The sequence below is a fragment of the Amphibalanus amphitrite genome, unplaced genomic scaffold (assembly GCF_019059575.1).
Source record: "Amphibalanus amphitrite isolate SeventyFive unplaced genomic scaffold, NRLGWU_Aamphi_draft 000235F_arrow, whole genome shotgun sequence".
NCBI lineage: Eukaryota > Metazoa > Arthropoda > Thecostraca > Balanomorpha > Balanidae > Amphibalanus > Amphibalanus amphitrite.
In genome coordinates this window covers 551,068-575,269 of record NW_024881730.1, presented here as the reverse complement: position 1 = coordinate 575,269, position 24,202 = coordinate 551,068, and the positions used below count along the sequence as shown (strand labels likewise).

Below are 24,202 nucleotides of genomic sequence, written 5' to 3'. Positions count from 1 at the left end.
TTGGCGATCAGACGAAGCCTTGGGGCACTTTTGACGCGCCCCGTCCTTTAAGGGACGATTAAGGGATGAGGGATAGGAGCCACAGGTCTGGAACCTTCGACTGAGATTAGATATTGACCCGAGGAATCGATTGCGACCATTATTTTGGCGATCAGACGAAGCCTTGGGGCACTTTTGACGCGCCCCGTCCTTTAAGGGACGATTAAGGGATGAGGGATAGGAGCCACAGGTCTGGAACCTTCGACTGAGGTTAGATATTGACCCGAGGAATCGATTGCGACCATTATTTTGGCGATCAGACGAAGCCTTGGGGTACTTTTGACGCGCCCCGTCCTTTAAGGGACGATTAAGGGATGAGGGATAGGAGCCACAGGTCTGGAACCTTCGACTGAGGTTAGATATTGACCCGAGGAATCGATTGCGACCCTTATTTTGGCGATCAGACGAAGCCTTGGGGCACTTTTGACGCGCCCCGTCCTTTAAGGGACGATTAAGGGATGAGGGATAGGAGCCACAGGTCTGGAACCTTCGACTGAGGTTAGATATTGACCCGAGGAATCGATTGCGACCATTATTTTGGCGATCAGACGAAGCCTTGGGGCACTTTTGACGCGCCCCGTCCTTTAAGGGACGATTAAGGGATGAGGGATAGGAGCCACAGGTCTGGAACCTTCGACTGAGGTTAGATAATGACCCGAGGAATCGATTGCGACCATTATTTTGTCGATCAGACGAAGCCTTGGGGCACTTTTGACGCGCCCCGTCCTTTAAGGGACGATTAAGGGATGAGGGATAGGAGCCACAGGTCTGGAACCTTCGACTGAGGTTAGATATTGACCCGAGGAATCGATTGCGACCCTTATTTTGGCGATCAGACGAAGCCTTGGGGCACTTTTGACGCGCCCGTCCTTTAAGGGACGATTAAGGGATGAGGGATAGGAGCCACAGGTCTGGAACCTTCGACTGAGGTTAGATATTGACCCGAGGAATCGATTGCGACCATTATTTTGGCGATCAGACGAAGCCTTGGGGCACTTTTGACGCGCCCCGTCCTTTAAGGGACGATTAAGGGATGAGGGATAGGAGCCACAGGTTTGGAACCTTCGACTGAGGTTAGATATTGACCCGAGGAATCGATTGCGACCCTTATTTTGGCGATCAGACGAAGCCTTGGGGTACTTTTGACGCGCCCCGTCCTTTAAGGGACGATTAAGGGATGAGGGATAGGAGCCACAGGTCTGGAACCTTCGACTGAGGTTAGATATTGACCCGAGGAATCGATTGCGACCATTATTTTGGCGATCAGACGAAGCCTTGGGGCACTTTTGACGCGCCCCGTCCTTTAAGGGACGATTAAGGGATGAGGGATATGAGCCACAGGTCTGGAACCTTCGACTGAGGTTAGATATTGACCCGAGGAATCGATTGCGACCCTTATTTTGGCGATCAGACGAAGCCTTGGGGCACTTTTGACGCGCCCCGTCCTTTAAGGGACGATTAAGGGATGAGGGATAGGAGCCACAGGTCTGGAACCTTCGACTGAGGTTAGATATTGACCCGAGGAATCGATTGCGACCATTATTTTGGCGATCAGACGAAGCCTTGGGGCACTTTTGACGCGCCCCGTCCTTTAAGGGACGATTAAGGGATGAGGGATAGGGGCCACAGGTCTGGAACCTTCGACTGAGGTTAGATATTGACCCGAGGAATCGATTGCGACCATTATTTTGGCGATCAGACGAAGCCTTGGGGCACTTTTGACGCGCCCTGTCCTTTAAGGGACGATTAAGGGATGAGGGATATGAGCCACAGGTCTGGAACCTTCGACTGAGGTTAGATATTGACCCGAGGAATCGATTGCGACCCCTATTTTGGTGATCAGACGAAGCCTTGGGGCACTTTTGACGCGCCCCGTCCTTTAAGGGACGATTAAGGGATGAGGGATAGGAGCCACAGGTCTGGAACCTTCGACTGAGGTTAGATATTGACCCGAGGAATCGATTGCGTTCATTATTTTGGCGATCAGACGAAGCCTTGGGGCACTTTTGACGCGCCCCGTTCTTTAAGGGATGATTAAGGGATGAGGGATAGGAGCCACAGGTCTGGAACCTTCGACTGAGGTTAGATATTGACCCGAGGAATCGATTGCGACCATTATTTTGGCGATCAGACGAAGCCTTGGGACACTTTTGACGCGCCCCGTCCTTTAAGGGACGATTAAGGGATGAGGGATAGGAGCCACAGGTCTGGAACCTTCGACTGAGGTTAGATATTGACCCGAGGAATCGATTGCGACCATTATTTTGGCGATCAGACGAAGCCTTGGGGCACTTTTGACGCGCCCCGTCCTTTAAGGGACGATTAAGGGATGAGGGATAGGAGCCACAGGTCTGGAACCTTCGACTGAGGTTAGATATTGACACGAGGAATCGATTGCGACCATTATTTTGGCGATCAGACGAAGCCTTGGGGCACTTTTGACGCGCCCCGTCCTTTAAGGGACGATTAAGGGATGAGGAATATGAGCCACAGGTCTGGAACCTTCGACTGAGGTTAGATATTGACCCGAGGAATCGATTGCGACCCTTATTTTGGCGATCAGACGAAGCCTTGGGGCACTTTTGACGCGCCCCGTCCTTTAAGGGACGATTAAGGGATGAGGGATAGGAGCCACAGGTCTGGAACCTTCGACTGAGGTTAGATATTGACCCGAGGAATCGATTGCGACCATTATTTTGGCGATCAGACGAAGCCTTGGGGCACTTTTGACGCGCCCCGTCCTTTAAGGGACGATTAAGGGATGAGGGATAGGAGCCACAGGTCTGGAACCTTCGACTGAGGTTAGATATTGACCCGAGGAATCGATTGCGACCATTATTTTGGCGATCAGACGAAGCCTTGGGGTACTTTTGACGCGCCCCGTCCTTTAAGGGACGATTAAGGGATGAGGGATAGGAGCCACAGGTCTGGAACCTTCGACTGAGGTTAGATATTGACCCGAGGAATCGATTGCGACCCTTATTTTGGCGATCAGACGAAGCCTTGGGGCACTTTTGACGCGCCCCGTCCTTTAAGGGACGATTAAGGGATGAGGGATAGGAGCCACAGGTCTGGAACCTTCGACTGAGGTTAGATATTGACCCGAGGAATCGATTGCGACCATTATTTTGGCGATCAGACGAAGCCTTGGGGCACTTTTGACGCGCCCCGTCCTTTAAGGGACGATTAAGGGATGAGGGATATGAGCCACAGGTCTGGAACCTTCGACTGAGGTTAGATATTGACCCGAGGAATCGATTGCGACCCTTATTTTGGCGATCAGACGAAGCCTTGGGGCACTTTTGACGCGCCCCGTCCTTTAAGGGACGATTAAGGGATGAGGGATAGGAGCCACAGGTCTGGAACCTTCGACTGAGGTTAGATATTGACCCGAGGAATCGATTGCGACCCTTAATTTGGCGATCAGACGAAGCCTTGGGGCACTTTTGACGCGCCCCGTCCTTTCAGGGACGATTAAGGGATGAGGGATAGGAGCCACAGGTCTGGAACCTTCGACTGAGGTTAGATATTGACCCGAGGAATCGATTGCGACCATTATTTTGGCGATCAGACGAAGCCTTGGGGCACTTTTGACGCGCCCCGTCCTTTAAGGGACGATTAAGGGATGAGGGATAGGAGCCACAGGTCTGGAACCTTCGACTGAGGTTAGATATTGACCCGAGGAATCGATTGCGACCATTATTTTGGCGATCAGACGAAGCCTTGGGGCACTTTTGACGCGCCCCGTCCTTTAAGGGACGATTAAGGGATGTGGGATATGAGCCACAGGTCTGGAACCTTCGACTGAGGTTAGATATTGACCCGAGGAATCGATTGCGACCCTTATTTTGGCGATCAGACGAAGCCTTGGGGCACTTTTGACGCGCCCCGTCCTTTAAGGGACGATTAAGGGATGAGGGATAGGAGCCACAGGTCTGGAACCTTCGACTGAGGTTAGATATTGACCCGAGGAATCGATTGCGACCATTATTTTGGCGATCAGACGAAGCCTTGGGGCACTTTTGACGCGCCCCGTCCTTTAAGGGACGATTAAGGGATGAGGGATAGGAGCCACAGGTCTGGAACCTTCGACTGAGGTTAGATATTGACCCGAGGAATCGATTGCGACCATTATTTTGGCGATCAGACGAAGCCTTGGGGTACTTTTGACGCGCCCCGTCCTTTAAGGGACGATTAAGGGATGAGGGATAGGAGCCACAGGTCTGGAACCTTCGACTGAGGTTAGATATTGACCCGAGGAATCGATTGCGACCCTTATTTTGGCGATCAGACGAAGCCTTGGGGCACTTTTGACGCGCCCCGTCCTTTAAGGGACGATTAAGGGATGAGGGATAGGAGCCACAGGTCTGGAACCTTCGACTGAGGTTAGATATTGACCCGAGGAATCAATTGCGACCATTATTTTGGCGATCAGACGAAGCCTTGGGGCACTTTTGACGCGCCCCGTCCTTTAAGGGACGATTAAGGGATGAGGGATAGGAGCCACAGGTCTTGAACCTTCGACTGAGGTTAGATATTGACCCGAGGAATCGATTGCGACCATTATTTTGGCGATCAGACGAAGCCTTGGGGTACTTTTGACGCGCCCCGTCCTTTAAGGGACGATTAAGGGATGAGGGATAGGAGCCACAGGTCTGGAACCTTCGACTGAGGTTAGATATTGACCCGAGGAATCGATTGCGACCATTATTTTGGCGATCAGATGAAGCCTTGGGGCACTTTTGACGCGCCCCGTCCTTTAAGGGACGATTAAGGGATGAGGGATAGGAGCCACAGGTCTGGAACCTTCGACTGAGGTTAGATATTGACCCGAGGAATCGATTGCGACCATTATTTTGGCGATCAGACGAAGCCTTGGGGCACTTTTGACGCGCCCCGTCCTTTAAGGGACGATTAAGGGATGAGGGATATGAGCCACAGGTCTGGAACCTTCGACTGAGGTTAGATATTGACCCGAGGAATCGATTGCGACCCTTATTTTGGCGATCAGACGAAGCCTTGGGGCACTTTTGACGCGCCCCGTCCTTTAAGGGACGATTAAGGGATGAGGGATAGGAGCCACAGGTCTGGAACCTTCGACTGAAGTTAGATATTGACCCGAGGAATCGATTGCGACCATTATTTTGGCGATCAGACGAAGCCTTGGGGCACTTTTGACGCGCCCCGTCCTTTAAGGGACGATTAACCCGCGCACCGACGGGGGTCTGCGCCAACTTCGTACCGACGGGGGGGGGGGGGGGGCGGATGACCGCCCCCCCCTGAGATCTCGAGAACGAAGCAAGATAGCGACAAGCGGTAAACGGCATCGGATACGCACGGTCAAGATCTACAATTTTTACTAAGGTCATTTTCAGGTCAGGTCAAAGATGACGTCACAGGGGTCGAAAAAGTCAAAATGGCGGCGCTGGATATGGAGAGAGTTTTTCTCGAATAACTTTCGAATTAGTCAAGATAGGAACAAACTAAGGGCAGCATCGTGATCCTCTCGTCAATCCGCATCGAATGATATATGTTGACCTCGAAAGGTCAAGGTCAAAGGTTGACCTCAGGTCACGTGACCTCGAGGTCATCATATATATCATTCGATGCGTCTTGACGAGCTGAACACAATGAGACCATCCACGCGTCTGTATCTTGTTCCTGTACGGAGTTATTGGCCAAAAACCTTTGGTGACCTTTGATGACGTCACATGACCTCACAGCTGCCCAACAGCAAAACAGACCTCAAGGTAGTGAAGGTTGATCGTATATGAAGTCATGTATGGTATATGGGGCCATTCCGACCCGTTTTAGTGGTAAAAACAGGGAGTTGATTTTTCCCCCATTGACTTATAATGGGGAGGTCGCGAAATTGACCTGACCTTAGGTCACCGACATCAAAATTCCGAGATATACAAATTGTAGCTACTAATGACCTAATAACATCCTGCGACTTTCAAAGGCCTCCGACATCTACTGTAGCTCTGGCACGGTGACAAAGTTGCAAAAAAGTGACTTGAGGTTGGGTCATTCAAAGTGACCTGGTGACCTGACCTTGAAAGGTAGGAGGTTCAAACTTGCACACCATGTGTAAAATTGATGAGGGAATAGTCATACCAAATTTCGCGGCGCTACGCGCCGCGGTTTTCCCGCTATTCGCGAAAAACCTCAGGGGGGGCGGATATCCGCCCCCCCGTCGGTGCGCGGGTTAAGGGATGAGGGATAGGAGCCACAGGTCTGGAACCTTCGAGTGAGGTTAGATATTGACCCGAGGAATCGATTGCGACCCTTATTTTGGCGATCAGACGAAGCCTTGGGGCACTTTTGACGCGCCCCGTCCTTTAAGGGACGATTAAGGGATGAGGGATAGGAGCCACAGGTCTGGAACCTTCGACTGAGGTTAGATATTGACCCGAGGAATCGATTGCGACCCTTATTTTGGCGATCAGACGAAGCCTTGGGGCACTTTTGACGCGCCCCGTCCTTTAAGGGACGATTAAGGGATGAGGGATAGGAGCCACAGGTCTGGAACCTTCGACTGAGGTTAGATATTGACCCGAGGAATCGATTGCGACCATTATTTTGGCGATCAGACGAAGCCTTGGGGCACTTTTGACGCGCCCCGTCCTTTAAGGGACGATTAAGGGATGAGGGATGGGAGCCACAGGTCTGGAACCTTCGACTGAGGTTAGATATTGACCCGAGGAATCGATTGCGACCATTATTTTGGCGATCAGACAAAGCCTTGGGGTACTTTTGACGCGCCCCGTCCTTTAAGGGACGATTAAGGGATGAGGGATAGGAGCCACAGGTCTGGAACCTTCGACTGAGGTTAGATATTGACCCGAGGAATCGATTGCGACCCTTATTTTGGCGATCAGACGAAGCCTTGGGGCACTTTTGACGCGCCCCGTCCTTTAAGGGACGATTAAGGGATGAGGGATAGGAGCCACAGGTCTGGAACCTTCGACTGAGGTTAGATATTGACCCGAGGAATCGATTGCGACCATTATTTTGGCGATCAGACGAAGCCTTGGGGTACTTTTGACGCGCCCCGTCCTTTAAGGGACGATTAAGGGATGAGGGATATGAGCCACAGGTCTGGAACCTTCGACTGAGGTTAGATATTGACCCGAAGAATCGATTGCGACCCTTATTTTGGCGATCAGACGAAGCCTTGGGGCACTTTTGACGCGCCCCGTCCTTTAAGGGACGATTAAGGGATGAGGGATAGGAGCCACAGGTCTGGAACCTTCGACTGAGGTTAGATATTGACCCGAGGAATCGATTGCGACCATTATTTTGGCGATCAGACGAAGCCTTGGGGCACTTTTGACGCGCCCCGTCCTTTAAGGGACGATTAAGGGATGAGGGATAGGAGCCACAGGTCTGGAACCTTCGACTGAGGTTAGATATTGACCCGAGGAATCGATTGCGACCATTATTTTGGCGATCAGACGAAGCCTTGGGACACTTTTGACGCGCCCCGTCCTTTAAGGGACGATTAAGGGATGAGGGATAGGAGCCACAGGTCTGGAACCTTCGACTGAGGTTAGATATTGACCCGAGGAATCGATTGCGACCATTATTTTGGCGATCAGACGAAGCCTTGGGGCACTTTTGACGCGCCCCGTCCTTTAAGGGACGATTAAGGGATGAGGGATAGGAGCCACAGGTCTGGAACCTTCGACTGAGGTTAGATATTGACCCGAGGAATCGATTGCGACCATTATTTTGGCGATCAGACGAAGCCTTGGGGCACTTTTGACGCGCCCCGTCCTTTAAGGGACGATTAAGGGATGAGGGATATGAGCCACAGGTCTGGAACCTTCGACTGAGGTTAGATATTGACCCGAGGAATCGATTGCGACCCTTATTTTGGCGATCAGACGAAGCCTTGGGGCACTTTTGACGCGCCCCGTCCTTTAAGGGACGATTAAGGGATGAGGGATAGGAGCCACAGGTCTGGAACCTTCGACTGAAGTTAGATATTGACCCGAGGAATCGATTGCGACCATTATTTTGGCGATCAGACGAAGCCTTGGGGCACTTTTGACGCGCCCCGTCCTTTAAGGGACGATTAAGGGATGAGGGATAGGAGCCACAGGTCTGGAACCTTCGACTGAGGTTAGATATTGACCCGAGGAATCGATTGCGACCATTATTTTGGCGATCAGACGAAGCCTTGGGGTACTTTTGACGCGCCCCGTCCTTTAAGGGACGATTAAGGGATGAGGGATAGGAGCCACAGGTCTGGAACCTTCGACTGAGGTTAGATATTGACCCGAGGAATCGATTGCGACCCTTATTTTGGCGATCAGACGAAGCCTTGGGGCACTTTTGACGCGCCCCGTCCTTTAAGGGACGATTAAGGGATGAGGGATAGGAGCCACAGGTCTGGAACCTTCGACTGAGGTTAGATATTGACCCGAGGAATCGATTGCGACCCTTATTTTGGCGATCAGACGAAGCCTTGGGGCACTTTTGACGCGCCCCGTCCTTTAAGGGACGATTAAGGGATGAGGGATAGGAGCCACAGGTCTGAAACCTTCGACTGAGGTTAGATATTGACCCGAGGAATCGATTGCGACCATTATTTTGGCGATCAGACGAAGCCTTGGGGCACTTTTGACGCGCCCCGTCCTTTAAGGGACGATTAAGGGATGAAGGAAGGGAGCTAGGGCAAAATAAATGTCATATTCGTGTTCCCCGTCCCGCAATTGACCTAATGGCACTTTTTGAAGCGATTCTGAATCCGACGCTGTATTCGTTGCTGTTGCTGACGCTAACTTCACGGACATAAAACTTTACACATCTTTATTTGGATCCTTGACTTTGGTTCATCACCCAATGCGTGTTGTTTGTGTGGTTTCCTTCGTGGGTTTAGGGCGTTGTTCTTTGCCCTTAGGCAAGACTGGGCGATATTTGGTGCATGGGTGTTTGTATGCATTCTTTTTGAGGGGCTCTATAATTTTTGTTTGATTGTCATCCAGGAGTTACCTAACTTGCTAATAGTAATAGAAGCTGCCTGCTTTGAGGTGTCCTACACCTGTCTCGATCCCTCTTTGATTTAAGTATTTTACCTTTTAGATCTTCGGTGTTGCGTATCCTCATTCCACGGTGGTGTTTCATTGATGAAAGCAGCACGCTGCTATTACACATGCGAAATTGGGTTTCCATGGAGATGTCAACAACTCAAAAACAGTTCATAAACTGCCAATACGCGGTCATATATATATATATATATATATATATATATATATATATATATATATATATATATATATATATATATATATGTAGTTAATGCCTACCTTAGTAGGTAGATAGGTGTTTTGTATTTTTTATGTGTTTAGATACCCTCCTAACTTTTGAGTATTTGTTTGCACAATGCTGATATTAAGCTAGCATGCCTTTTACTATCATGTGAGGCAAGCGCATTTAATCAGCAGTGAGGGGCTGGTGTGCTATAGTCATAAATTATCTACTGACCTCTTTTACATAGGTACCTGGCATGGTGCCTCTTTTATGTCTAATAGGCGGCACCATAACATGCTGTTATTTGCAGTAAACAGCAAATACTGGCACTTGGCAGCAAGGAAAATCAATCATAATGAACCTACAGCCATGAGCCAGGGGTAGAGATGATGGTCTGTAATAATTCACACCAACTAGGCTGGATTCTGAAGATCAATCCAAAATTGTCACCACTGCTTTCAGAAATCTGCATTCATGAAAAATGCAAAGGTTCCTGTTCTGACCACCATATCCCCAATGTTTTATTGTTTTGGGCCAGGGAAGGGTGGTAGAAATACTACAGCAGGCTTAGCAGCAATGCAGCATTCCACTCATAATTTCAAATTTATGCATGTTGAATTTCTCCACTATATTGTAGTAAGTCTATAGTGGCATAGGTACCCAGCAATATCAGTACTCACACTAACATGGTCTTGAAATTGCCTTAGGTAGATAAGTAGGTAGTTACTTTTTAGACTGGTGTGCATCCATAGCTGAGGCCAAGATGAGCTTTGACCCATGCTCTGACTTTGTAGTGAAGTGTGATTTTTTAGAATGTGCTGTTTGAAAACCAATTCTTGACATGACAGTGCAAGGACCTGTGACTGCCCATATCCAAAAGTTCATTTAAATGCACTACCTTTTTGTGCAGTGTGATGTACCATTTAGAAGGCCATGTTTCAGCTTCAGCCTCAAAAGTTTGCTAATATGGCAAACTCTTGTTTTGTTTTAGGCAACCATGGACGACCCCACAATTAACTTGAGTGATGAAGATGAAGAAATGGAACAGCAGAATGCACCTCTTGCCTATGAAGGGTCTCTGAGTAAATGGACAAATTATATTCATGGCTGGCAAAGTCGCTGGATGGTTCTATCAAATGGTATGTGTCATTTGTCATTTCTTGTGATGTGTGTTGTAAAAAAAACTAGTTTCTTACCCATCAATATTTTTCTTCAATCGTAAGTTGTTGTGCAGTGTGCTTCTTAGACAGTAATATACATATATCTAAGGTTAACTAAGCAGTCTTTATGTATTTGTATAGCTTGTAAATTTTCGGGTGCCCTGATGCCCTGTTTGTGTCTCCTGACAGGGACACTCTCTTACTACAAGTCTGAGCACGAGCAGGGCGTCGGCTGTCGCGGTGCCATCAGCGTCTTCAAAGCTGTCATCAAGGTGGGGAAGCTGGTGGTCGGGAACGCTGCTCGGCGGCGGTGCTTGCTCCGGAGACTGGGCACTGGGGGCAGCCCTACAGCCTCCCGTGGCAGCCAGTCATGACAGCCTAGCAGCCTCCTCCACAATTAGTGTCCCAGCGCAACTTTCCTTGCCTTGGTTTGGTTCATGATGCAAAAACTTTTTGACTTCAGGTCTGAGGTCACCAACTATCAACAGAATCATGTGATTTATCCAGTGAATCTCAACAATTTAACGACCTTTGTTGGTTTAGGTCGCTTTCCTGTGTGTGGTTCTGTAGACCAGATTTGTCTCGGCCCGTCCCGATCATTTTCCGTCTGTGTAAGCCGCCCCTGACCGCCGCGCTGTCTCCGGCAGCCTCACGAGTTCGATGAGTGTCGGTTCGACGTCTGCGTGGGCGACTCGGTGTGGTACCTGCGCTCCAACGCGCTCGACGACCGCAACCGCTGGATGGAGGCCATCGAGCGCGCCAAATGCGTGAGTGGCCGCCCCGCCCGACTGCTGAGTGGCCACCCCGCCCGACTGCTGATACCGCCCCGGTGTCGTCCACCAACAGTGGTCTGGTCATGAGATGTGACAATTGTTCTATCTATTTGTCTGCTATGTGTATGTATTATTTGATCATAGTTGGCGGTATCCTCATCTTTTCCGTTATGATGCGATAATATGACCGTGTTTGGACTACCCTTTTCGTCTGCCGTGACAGTTTTTGTTTATGCATGCTGTGAGAGGCAAAGATAGGGATAATCTACACATGCGCGCGTCTTGTCACTGCGATTACCAGAGATATCATATAACCCTGATAAATGGACGGGACTATTTGTAAATTATCAGATAGCGGTCGATTATTCGCTGGAAATGTGAGAACTGTGCTGACTTATCGCTACTCTGTCACAGGCGGACTCGGCGTATGGCAGCGCCAACAGTTTGAAGCGGCACGGCTCGGCGCTCTCGCTCACATCCAATACGCTGTCCGGCTCCGGCGTCAAATGGTGCAAAGGTACGGCTGTCTGCGGCGAAACGATGGCGTCTGTGCCGGTCGCCGCCCCAATGCAGTCTGTAGCCACCCCTGTCACAGAGCACCCGGGGTGTCTGGAACGCTTAATGCGCTGATTTCGAGTGATATGCTAAAACACTAAATCACGAAAGCGGTGTGTGCAAGCCAAATGTTTATACATGCGCTTGCACGCAATGTGGCTGTGCGAATGCGTATGCCACAGCGTTTTGTAACAAAAGTGAATGAGCGAAAAGCATGGTGGATCTCCTTAGAGTACATGCGATTTCTGCGCTCCCTCGCCCCACTGTCGTCGCGGCGTCGGGTGTCAGCGGCTCTGCTCTCGCTCCGCCAGGTCTGCGGGAGAAGGTCGAAGAGCTGGAGACGTTCCGCGACATCCTGACGCGTCAGGTGGACACGATGCAGAACTACTTCGACGCCTGCATCTCGGTCACGGACGCCGGCCGCGGCCACGGCGTGGGACACCCAGGTGAGCTGTTGTTCCCGGGGTGTGGGCGTATGACGCTCGTACAATGACGAGCGGCTGGACTGGAGGGGACACGGTCCGGTGACTGACTCAGCACGAGGGTATGCATGTGGTTTAGTAGAACAGCTCATGGGAAGCACGACAGCATTCGTTCATTTTGAGTACGCATTAGTTTGGGTTGGCTCAATGTGGAACGACATTTAAGTTTCGGTGAACTGCTGCCCATGCCCGTTGGGTGCGCTGCTCGCGCTCACGCTGCACTGTGCTGTGCGTCGCAGCCTGGAGTGATAGCGACGACGATGCCCTGCCGACGGAGACGCGAGGTGACGCCGCCAAAGCCCGTAAGTGGCGCTCGGGACACCGGGATGGGTGTGCTGTTTGGCAGTGAGCCCGGCCGATGTGGAATGCAAGTCGAGGCTCAGGTGCACGGGTGTAGGTTTGCTGTCCGACCATGGACCCGCACTGTCGGACTCCATGGGTCGGAATATGTGGGCCGTGGGGCACCAGGGTGGGGTTGTCTGTAGCCGGCGTTTGCGGTGGGGTCGGGTGGAACCGACATCCGTCCGTTGACAGGCGTTAGCACGTGTGCATGATTCATAGATCTATCTACCCGTGTGCCGGTTGGTGGCAGGAAATGACGATAGTGCCCAATCAAATGTTCGTGGCCGGATTCTGAGGCCAGTTTATCAAGGTGGTGACCATAAATAACAGTGTTTCATTTTTCAGCGTTTTTGGTGGCAAATCACACCTAATGGGGAAAATATTTTCATCCCTAAAATATGAATGACCAACTTTACTTCATCTCTGAAAAGAGTTTCATGTATTCCCAACAGCCAGTTCACTTGTCAGTTGACAGTTGATACACCCACATCCTTTTGTTCCACACCCTGTCAAGATCCTGACATGAAATCCTGGTTTATCAGTTAGCATAAAAATTGGCATTTCACCATTTTGCAAAAATACTGCAGTTATTTACTTTCTTTTTTTTTCATCCTAGGATTTTTTTCTTCATCGGCACACCCAACCAATATCCAATTTTAGAACACTGATAAATAATGAGCTGTTCGAGACGGCAACCAGATCGCAAGGAATCTTGAATCCCAGCGCTGGCTTGTTTTGAACGTTTGGCTCACGCATGTGTCGCTGTGAGTTTTTTCTTCTAGGTAATGCTTTAATATGATGAATGATCTAAATGCTTCGAAGCGATTTGTCGATGTCGAACTACGATGGCGTGCTAGTTCATAAAACGTCATAAAAACGACAATACATGTTGTCATTGACTTCATCGAGTCAGATCCCAGCTATAATGTTCATTTTGATTACATATCTAACGAAAGGGTTGGCTGCATGATAACGTATGGTGTGACAGCTTAGCATAACATGGTATTTATGTGTGTTTATGTGTCCAAGCGCTCTTTCATCGCCCCAACTTTGGAAGTAGCGTGCCGCTAACGCCGCTGTTTTGCGACCGGTTTCAGCACCGACTCCATCGCGAGAGGCGTTCCAGGCGCAGGGGCTGGATCCGATCGACTTCAAAGGAGAGGCCATCACGTTTAAGGTGAATAGAACGTGTTCGAACAGCGACGAAAGTCGAAACAAGACTACGATCGGTACTCGAAGCGGACGTTCGATGTACTCTGAAGTAGCTATGTCGTCATAGGTTTTGAAATTAGCGTGCCTTTTGCTTGCTGAGGAGATCTGCGACTCGAGTGAATCTCATCGATATTGCATGGTAACAAGCAATTCAATTTGTCGATGTCCATATTGCTACATCGGATACGTACATATTGTCGATATAGCAAAATCTACATACATTGATAACGCCTGTGTAGAAATGCGTCCGCTTTCCACTCATTATCAATCAATTAGCTGCTGTTAAGATGTTTCTGTCGCGTCACCGGCATTCAAGTACGGCCGACTACCGGTGATTTTTACCACCACCTGCGCAATATGTAAAGGATGGGGATTGTGCTATGTGCATGTCGGTATTTTGACAAATCTCATGAAGTGAACGCTACGTGACTAAGGGTAAAAAAGCCGGTAGCATGTCGGTGTTGTTGTATTTAGATACGGTTAACACCGGCAAGGTTAGGGCATAGTTGCGCAAATGCCTCTGCAAAACTCGTGATAGGTTACTCAAGGGTTTGAATCGCCATGGAACTTTGTCCTAAAAGGCAATATCAAACATTACCGTTTCTATCGTTTTCTTCATGTCACCATTGAATGTTGGTATTTGGACGAAGAAAATGGTTACAATAGTGGCCGGTGGGCTGCTGTTCTTATGTAGGCATTTACGCCGCTCAAATTCCTCAGAGAGGGGAAAATGTACTTATTCCAGTTAATCGAATCGAACTCTGAATAGTGAATATTTCATCAGGTCAATGTTTCTCAAAGAAGATATCGTTCCCTCCTAATATTTTCTCCTTATCCGGAGTTAGTCGCCTTTCCGAGTCGGGAGGACCCCGATGTCCGATATAGTGGACAGACTCTGTGCTATGTATCGGTTAGCTGCCCTATCTAGTGGACCGGACAGATCGCCCGTTGTGTCGGCACTGGCAGGCTTCCCTGTATACTGGACAGACTCTCACTGTGTGCTGTCTGTCGACAGGCGACCACGTCGGGCGTGCTGTCCACACTGCAGCACTGCGCCGAGCTGATGGCGCAGCGTGAGGACGCCTGGCGCCGGCGCATGGAGCGCGAGCTCGAGCGGCGCCGCCAGCTGGAGGAGCTGCTGGCGCGCCAGCAGGAGGCGGCCGCGCTGGCCGCCGGTGCCGGCACGCCGCCGCCCAGCAGCCCGGCCAGCGCCGGCTCCAAGCAGCGGCACATCATGTTCGGCGGACCCGACTACCAGGTCAGTGGGACGGGGCGGACTGGACGGTGCTGGACACTGAGGTACAGGGCCACTGGGTGGGACTTCACGGGACGTCTGGAAACTGGACCCTGGGGATCAGTGCATCGTGCGGTACACTAGGTGACTGGATATGGGGTCGGTGAGTCGAATTGGTCCGGGACCGGGACTAGACATTGGACTGTGGTGCACCTGGGACAGTGGGTCGAACTTGCCTGGGCTGGGCACTCATGGACTCTGGCCTCTGGGGACAGTAAGTGTCCAAAAGACGAGAGTGAATAAAGGACACTGGTGTTCCGGGTACCGGCCCGTGATATTGGGGTAGTAGGTCGAACTGGTCATTGTGAAACTGTGCGTAGTCAGCAGCTTTTGTGACTCACCAGTCAGCAGGCTGGTCCTCCAGTTACACATCCTGTCTGTACGGGATGCTTCAGCGCTCCGCTCTATCTGCTGTCGCCGTTCTCCCTCTGCTCCCCTCTCTACCCCTCCCCTCCCTCTGACTCAGTCGGCCCTGTTCCTTGTGCGGGTGCGCTCTGCACGTGCGTGGTGTGCCTTGGCCAGTCATCGGCCGGGTGCAGGTGACCCCGGCCCGCTGCGGTGCACGCTGAGAGGCGGCCGGACGACCCAGTCATCCTCTCTGTGTCGGAGGACGGCTTTGTTCGGCGCTCAGTGTGCGTTCCCGCTCGGCGCGCCAATCAGCTGTGTCTCTGTCACGGTCGCCTGACCAAAGTTACGCGCACAGTCCGCTTAGTCAGCTGTTGCCGGAGCCTAATTCCCAAGTGTAGCTCAGTTAGCAACTAGCTGGGGCCTAATGTCTCGACACGGTCCACAGAAGAACAGCTTTGGTTCAAATTGAGCCGCAAAATCTCTCCGGATTAGATACCCGTGATAAAACTTATTCCGGGTGCAACGCGTATCTATTTTACGTTTCATGTCTAGTATTTGCTCGTGTCTCGGTTTGGCCAGGCGTGGCGGTTTCAGTCCCTCAAGTTACTCGGGGCTGCAGCAAAAAGCTGTTTGTGTCGTCATTGTCGAGTGGTGTGGCGAGTTTGCTTGCGCCGTTCGATTTAGCAGTACCGTTGGCTGGCTGGTGGTCCTATAAAAACCTGCAGTGATTGTGTGGTGCTGGCCGCGACTGTTCCACTCTCTCGAGTCTCTATGTAGGGCCGAGAAAAGGTGTGGACATGAAACTGTCAGGTCTTCTGACCGCAGTACTCGGGCAGTGCCATCAGCATCGAGCTCTATCTGCCACTCCACTTACTGGCCGAATACCCCTGTGGCGTGCTGCTGTCAGCTTCTGACTGCTTCGTACATATATCCGGGTCGTGGGCACGTTCTCGAAGGCTGAGATTTTATCCAGAGGCTTTGCCAGACAGTGGCCGCCCGGGCAGCTCGGGCGGAATTGAAACGATTCGCCCAAATCTGAGCTCACGGAGCCTGAGTAGGTCTAAATTCAGGGTCAGCCGGCGGCCGGAGTGTCGGAACTCTGAACGATCCTTACGAGGCTGAGAACACCTTTAATCATGTCTTGTCGGGGTGGCTCTCTTCCTTTTTGCGGCGCCCAAGGTCTGTCGATGGGTATCAGTGATACAGGCTTCACCCAGCTCTGCTCGGCAGGGATAGCTTAGCTCATAGCTGGCAGCATCTCAAGTAGCTATGGTTGCCCGTCGAATTCCATTCCAGGAGAACTTGCTCGGCACGAGATGCTTTGCTTTGTTATCCGCTGTGGTTTATTGAAGCAACACATTTGCTCATATTTACGGCGAAGCTCCAGCAGCTTTTCTAGCGAATCTGGTACGATTATTTCATCATCAAGTGCAAACAGTGGTAGTATGATAATGTAGGTATGAAAAGTTTCAACCGATATCGTCAGTGGTCAGCACCATCAGTGTACTTTTACTTGAGAAATTAGTTCCTGGCTGGTTCAAATTCGTTGCTCGTGTCCAAAAAAAATATATGTATAAGCAAATAATGAACTTAAAGGGACCCTCCCACCTTCAAAAAAGTTTATGAATTTGCATGAAAGCGATGTCGCTCGGTTCAGAAAGAGCGAAAACGAATATCTACCAAATTTCACCGAAAAATATTCACCGGTTTTCAAGATATTAGACTTTTACTTTTGTTTACTTTTTGGGATCTCCGCTGTTCCTCGCGACTTTATTTGAAAGTGCGGCACTTGTTGCGCGCAAAGCAGCATATACCACCGCGTGCTACAAAACGTTTTAGTCAAACATTTAAAATCGTTAGATATCTGCGCTGACGTCACACATTCGGAGGGGTATTCCTATGCATTAGCCCCTCTGAATCAAAATGCTGCAATTTTGAAATTAAATATTTCCGATTTAAGGCATTTCTCGATGTTGTGAGTGCCGAAACCGGTAATTGTGAGCCAGGGACCCCATTTTGGCTATCTCAACTCAAATCTAATGTTAAGGTGGGAGGGTCCCTTTAAGTTCTGCACATCTTCGAGAGTTTGATTGGCCGGCTGGGGCAAGACCCGTTGGTAGTATTTAAAGCAAGTTTCATCGACTGTGTTGTAACCTGCATCAATTTCATTGTTCGTGCGTCATTCTCTGACGGTGATGACTCATTCTCTATTCGATGTGAGTTATTTATTCACGTCATGTTTGCACCTCGCATTGTTTTGGTTTGCGTGAGTCCGTGACGTAGTTTGTTGTTGAACGCAGCCCGCTCTCACTGTTTGTTTTTAATTCCCGAGGGAATGACGTAGTGCAGTTGACATTTTCTATCGAACAGTCCATTGACTCGAACCGGTTCCAATATTGGTGACGGAGCACTGCGAGCTTCAGCGCTGCTCGGGTCGGGGATGCCGACCGAGCGCCTGTGCTCTGGTCAGTAGCTGGCTGCAGCTCAGCTTCTGCAGCCGTTTCCTCCCCTGTGCCAGGCGTGAGGCGAGCTGAGAGACCGGGCGGCCCCTGTCATTAGCCGGCTGACGGCCGAGCTGCTGCTGCTACAGCAGTGCCCTCCGCTGTCCGTGACAGGCGTGAGGCGAGCTCAGAGACGGGGCGGCCCGGCCTTGATGGGCGATCTATGGAATCGCCGGTATTCCCTGTGCTTGAACGTGATTTTGTTACGTAAAGTTACGAACGTCACGGCTGCCTTAGCTGTTATTGCAAGTGAAAATAATTTTCATAAAAGCTTCACGGAAGATTTTGTGATAGCTGAACACGAGGACCATAGACGGACCCAGGAAAGCTGTTACAGAGCCTGGGAATCGTGAATGAGAAACATAAGGAAGCTTGGCCAACAATGAACTGTGGCTGATAATTTCTCCTCATAGTGCGTTGCAGAACTCTTCAATGTTTCATTGTCACTCCACTCGTAGCGAACAAAGCAGTTCCGCCACACTATCTGCATTCTGCAGGATAGTCATTTGAACGTTAGGCCCCTTCCCTCGGAAGTTGGATGCGTAAATGTTGATTGTGGAACTCTCATCAGTTGATTCAGATTGTTATGTCTCTCGTTAAGTTTTTTTTTTTTTAAATTGAATGCTCCCGAGTCCCGACTCCCCATGCTGCAGGGGGGGGGGGGGACAGTCCCCATTCTGGCTCCCACTGCCTGTGGCCTGTGGCACCTGTTTTCACTGCGGTCGAGGAGGCGGCGGGCGTCGTCCCCTGTATACGCGGGAGGGAGTCTGGGAGGGGGCGGCTGGTGTGCGTCACATGACTGGCCTCTGTTTACGTTACCTCGGCGGGCGCCGGCGGCCGTGCGTGGGACCGGCGGCGGCGCTGGACGGGACGCCTGTATCTCCGGCGCGGTCGGAGCAGCAGCGCCCCCGCTCTGGCACCGCGGCCCGCTCCGTCAGCAGGCACAGTCTCCGGCAGAGCGACCCCGGACGCCGGCCGGATGTAGTAACGCCAGCTCGTATGGCGCCGTCGCCGTACCGCCTCTGACAGCGGGACTGGGCGGACCGGGCGCGGGTTGTCGGCGCGGACCGGCGGCGCTGCTCGGCGCGGACCGGCCAGTGCCAGCCGACGGGGTGTGGGGTGTGCGCCTAGCGTCTGCGGCGGCTGCCGGCGGAACGCGATCACCATGGGACTCCAGAAACAAAACAGCCTCTCCAGCTTCATCCGCAAGCCGTTCAAGAAGAAAAAGAAGTCCAAGTCGAAGCAGGTGGCTGACGGCGTTGAGGCGGTGACTGCTAACGGCGCGTGCTCGTCGCCGCTGGGGCCGGTCTGTGAGCGGTGCGCGCCGCTCGAGTCGCGCGTGTCGCAGCTGTCTGCCGAGCTGCGGGAGCTGCGCGCCGAGCTGGCCGCGCTGAAAGGCAGCGTGTCCGCGCTGCAGAGCCAGCCGCCGCAGCGCGCCGGCCGACACCGGCGCGACTCGTTCGAGTCCTGCTGGGACGCCGGCAGCCTGCGGTTCTACGCCGCTCACGAGGTACGGTCTGTCCCACGGGAAAGGCCCGGCCCGCCCCGTCAGTCAGTCGGCGCACGCGGGCAGTGAGCGGAGCTAGCGGCTGACGTGTGCGGATCTATATTGATGGGGTCAACAGCGTTCGTTTTCCATTAGCGTTGGCCGGTGGTGGACAAACTCATGCATTCCTCATGATTCAGGGGCGACGCGATGGCTGGCGTGTCGGGAGTGGCCTTGGCGGCGACGCCTCTCAATCGTCACGTATCCGGCCATTAGTGGGCGGCCCACGCCCGGGGGCCAACAGGGCGTTAGACCGTGATCCCACGGACATGAGGTTTTCAACCTGCTTACACACGTCAGACTGTCTCATCGTCCATCAGGCTTTGAAAGAACGAGCAACTCATGTAAGTCGGTCTGGCGCATTTCCACAATCGACCCTAATCGGATTAGCGCTGCCGTTGTTTCCTTTGCCGAAGGGTTTCTCGCCCGTATCCTCTGAGCTGACACTCGATCCGGGTCCCGGGGTTGGGCGCGGGAGGCCGCGGTATGGGGGCGCCGGCTCGGGTCAGCGCGGCCTCCGGCCCCAGTCAGCGCGGTCGCCGGCTCATCGGCCGGCCTTGCCGTGTCAGATGAGCGGCTCCGGCGGTCCGGGTGTCGTAACGCGGCCGGCCGCGCCGGCTGCTGACCTTGCTGCCCGGGCGGGCGGCCGGCGTGCCCGCGGGAGCCATCGGTGACCGCCTGCAGGTACCCGCTGCCCGGAGGACGCCCGGTCCATCGGGGTCACGGCCCGGCTCTCTGCTCTCTGCAGCGCCAGCTGCACGGCACAGAGCCTGGACACGGCAGTCGCACTGGACTCTGACCGAGGGGAGCGGCCCATCGCTCAATCGCAGTGACGGGTGTAGGATGGAGCGGCCTCTGCGGAGGAGCGGCCGACTGGCTGGTAGAGCATGCACCCCTCTGCTGAGCTGTAGTTCGCGTTGACCTCCATCGACGCTACTTTTACTAGTTCGCATCACTTAATACAAAGCGTAGACGAAGAAGACCCTTAAAGCGAAGGGACAGTCGCCCTATATTTTGAAACGTCTCTTTCAAAACCTTTACTTTCGTGATACGGCGATAAGCTAGTCACAACTTTTACAATTTCCAGTGCTCTGGACAATCTGTTATCTCTCGATATGGTTGGAGATCTGCTGATACTGCAATGATACCGGTGAAATATAAACGCAACGCATGTGGTCACCGCTTCGTAACTGCTGCCGTCAGTTTCTGCAGCCAGATCACCGAGCGTGTTATTATGAGTGTCTGGCCAGCTGGAGTGTCTGTCCAGAACTCAGACATGGTTCATGAGTCTTGGCCAGCTGGTGGGCACTGACCCCCGGCTTCCGTCTGTACCTACCCAAACAGTTGTATGTACGAGCCCTAATCAAATCAAAAATCAAATGGGGCCCCTAATCCTTAGACCGCCGAAGACCGTGTAAAAATGAGCTGAAATAATGATTGAAAAGACCGGGAGGGCCCATCTCGTTCCCGAGCAGGCCCATATGAGTCCATAAAATGCCCAGTAGCGCAGCCAGAGGGATTGTGGTGAAATTTCATTATGCATTTCTCGTATGCCAACTGTACATATGTGCATTTGAACTACGCTCCGTTCGGTGCTCGGCTTCCACCGGTCCCTGCATGTCGGGACTGGTTCGGAATCCGGAACTTGGCGTGATGTTTGGCATGGAACCATCGCTGAACGGCCCCGGCCTGCATTGTACTCTGGACTGGGGAGCGATAGCCGCTGCCGTGCGGGCGAACATGCGGGCAGTACAATTGTTACGGGCGATCAGATTCCGGTCCCGCATTAGACTGTGTCTGAGTAGCGAAGTCGGGGTGATGGGTGCAGCAAATGCAGCAGGTGTTACTGAAAGCATTTGCAGCCAGGGGCGCGGGAACTACTTTCAGACGGGGGGGGGGAGGGGCACACCATAATAGAGATCAACCTATGTAGGGTACCCCCAAATCTGGTTTTCTCACCGGTTTCAGGCCACTTATTTCTGATCCCTTGGCTTTTTCAACAAAAAAAAGAAATCATTTGCAAAAAAGTGCGGTATTCCGTCTCGAAGTTGTGGGGGCACGGCCCCAGAGTTGGGGGGGGGGCAAGCTGCCCCCCCCCCCCCCGGTTTGCAGCAGAACTGGGGAAGCTGGAAAAAGCGTTGGCACATACGAACGGCAGCGAACTGGGCATTCGGTCACCGAACGTGTAGTCACAGCCCACCTGTATCCCTTGGGGCGTGGGACTATACTGAAAGCCTGTTTTGACAGGTGGTAGGTAATAATCTTGTCCCTGATCCCATGCGGATATGTCGCTGGTGGGTGTGGACTCTGCATGCCTTGTCAAACATCGACAATCCATATAAATTTCACGCTTGATAGCAGCGAATCTCTTGTCTCGACTGGGATGACATATTCCTAGACAAGTTTGACGAATATACCACTCCTTAATATTCAGATTACATCACACCCAGAACTCGTCTGGCTAATGCCCGTGTCTTCCGCCGTCCTAATCTCGGGAGTGCCGCGTTCCGGCTCTGTCTGCAGTCTTCCCCGAACAGGTATCATCTCTGTCCCGGTCTCATCTCTATCCCTCCTCCCACCCCATGGGCCTGGGTAGTGTCACCTTACCCTGTCCGGTCCTGTCCTGTTCTACCCTGCCCTGCCCTACCCCGCGCCGTTGGGATGGATTGGCCCGCGCCGATGTCGTCCCGCGCGACTCGTTGACGGGCTGTCATCCTATGACAGGCGCCACGTGTGACACGGACCTTGCGCCACGCCGAACGGCACGTGATGTTATGGGCTGTGTTTGGATGGCCGCGGGTGCCGCTCGTATGGCGTGTGGGGACGTGTCGCGTGCGCCGGCGTCCGACTCTGTCCAGAGTGCGAGATGGGACAACATCGTAACCTCTTGCTCACCGGGAGAGGTCGAGGCCGGCCACCGAGCGGAGGCCGACTGTTCTGGGCACGATGGGTGCCACTAAACCGCTGCTACAGCCTACACCAGGTGTGTGTTGGCTCTGATCGTGTGACCGATACGCTTTGAGCGACGGGACCCGCTCTGGGGGTGTGACTGACGGATTTTTCTAACTGCGTGACATGCTGGATCAGCTCCAGTCGTGTGACTGACGGGCCGTGTGATTGACAGGCCCGCTTCTGACTTTGTGACTGAACCCGCTGTGACCTTTTGACTGCGACTGGATCCTGTTCTGATGGTAATTTCCCACGTCTCCCCACAGGAGGGTCCACACAGTACGATTGGCGAAGATGAGTTTTTCGACGCCGTCGAGTCGGCCCTGGACCGCATCACAGAGGACCAGGAGTTCCGCGACAAGATGCGCAAGAAGCAGAGCGTCAAACCGTCGGAGGCGCCCAAGAGCAGTCAGCACTCTTTGCTGAAGGAGGTGGGTGACTGACGGCTAATCCAATACCGGGTAATTTTTGGAGGACACCAGACAGAACATCACGATCTGTTATCGAGGCACAATAACACCCCAGCTATTTTAGCATTCCATTCGCTTGATTCACCTTTAAACATAGCTTATTTTGATTGCTTGCTACTACTGACATACTAATACTTTCGTATATTCGTGATTTTTGCGCAATCCATTGGGATCAGCTGGAAAATGCCTCGCAAAAGTTGTATTCGCGTCCGTCTTGCTGTTTCCCGTGTGTCGGTCTGCCTTTGTCCGCTCAGTGTGGCGTGGTCGTGCCCAGATCGTTTCGATGGCTGCGTTTCGCGTGCCGCCTTCCGCAGTGCGTCTGTCAGCGTTCGTGGGAGGGCTGACGCAGAGATATTTGATACTTGTGTGAGCGAATGACACCACGCAGCCGTGCGGTGGTGTGCCCCGTGTGACTGTGCTGACTGTGTGCCGCACTGTACTGTGTTACTGTGTGCTCGTGTGACTGGGAGTCACTGATCGTTTTGACCGTGAACTTCTTGTTATCCCGAATGACTGTGTGCCCCGTGTGACTACTTAGTTTGTTGTGATTGTGTGCCCCGCCGTGTGACTGTGTGACTGACCGTGCGTTGGTGTACGCTGTGATAATGTGTGTCACTGTGATCCCGTGACCGTGTGATGGGATCATTGGTGATCCCGTGTGACTGTGTATCTATGACTGTGTGGCTATGTTACCCACTTTTCCGTTTGACTGAGTGGCCATGCGCTCCCGCACGGTCACAGGTGGAGCGCGTCACCCAGCAGCAGTTCAAGTACGCGCTGGCCGGTGTCGACGACGGCGTGTGGACTATCTTCGCCGAGGAGGGCGAGATGAAGATGTACAAACGCGAGGAGGAGGTGGACGGCCTGGCCGTGGACCCGCTGAAGGCGGTCCACTTTGTCTCCGGCGTCACGGCGCACGAGGTCTGCCACCACTTCTGGTCGCCCGACGTCCGGCTCGAGTGGGAGAGTGAGTACCGCAGGGTCACCGGCCCGTTAGCTGCGCTCACTAACACTCCTGAAGAGACCGGCGCGGGGGAGACTCTGGGCTGACGTGTGGTGGCTGTTGTGTGGGCTCTGAAACGGGGAGTGTGAGATTCATCCAACACGAAATAGGGTGCGCCATAGCATATGTTTGAGCAATATTTCCATGTTGTACACAAGTAATGGCACAAGCTTTTTGTTGTTGCTTCTGCAAGGACACTTGCATCGAGCATGAGTCACCTCTCCCTTTCCAAGCAGAGGCTCAGTCTCGTGATCCCAGTTTTGAGTCCGT

General features: G+C 52.3%; 1 protein-coding gene across 18 annotated transcripts in view; it reads left to right on the top strand.

Annotated features, from left to right (window-relative positions):
- The first annotated feature begins 8,876 nt into the window (after window positions 1–8,876).
- The window catches only part of LOC122385917 (ceramide transfer protein-like), a 31,293-nt gene continuing 15,967 nt past the window's right edge, over window positions 8,877–24,202 (top strand). The window contains exons 1-11 of one of the 18 annotated variants that reach the window (XM_043374567.1): window positions 8,877–8,916; window positions 10,289–10,436; window positions 10,647–10,729; window positions 11,105–11,224; window positions 11,645–11,747; window positions 12,097–12,231; window positions 12,507–12,569; window positions 13,707–13,786; window positions 14,837–15,079; window positions 22,726–22,890; window positions 23,671–23,896. In XM_043374567.1, coding sequence (XP_043230502.1) covers window positions 8,890–8,916; window positions 10,289–10,436; window positions 10,647–10,729; window positions 11,105–11,224; window positions 11,645–11,747; window positions 12,097–12,231; window positions 12,507–12,569; window positions 13,707–13,786; window positions 14,837–15,079; window positions 22,726–22,890; window positions 23,671–23,896 — 1,393 coding nt within the window. In that variant the 5' untranslated portion in view covers window positions 8,877–8,889. Of the gene's footprint in view, window positions 8,982–10,288; window positions 10,437–10,646; window positions 10,730–11,104; window positions 11,225–11,644; window positions 11,748–12,096; window positions 12,232–12,506; window positions 12,570–13,706; window positions 13,787–14,836; window positions 15,080–22,725; window positions 22,891–23,670; window positions 23,897–24,202 lie in introns of all 18 variants that reach the window. The other 17 variants (XM_043374560.1, XM_043374561.1, XM_043374568.1 and 14 more) reach the window with 17 other exon arrangements.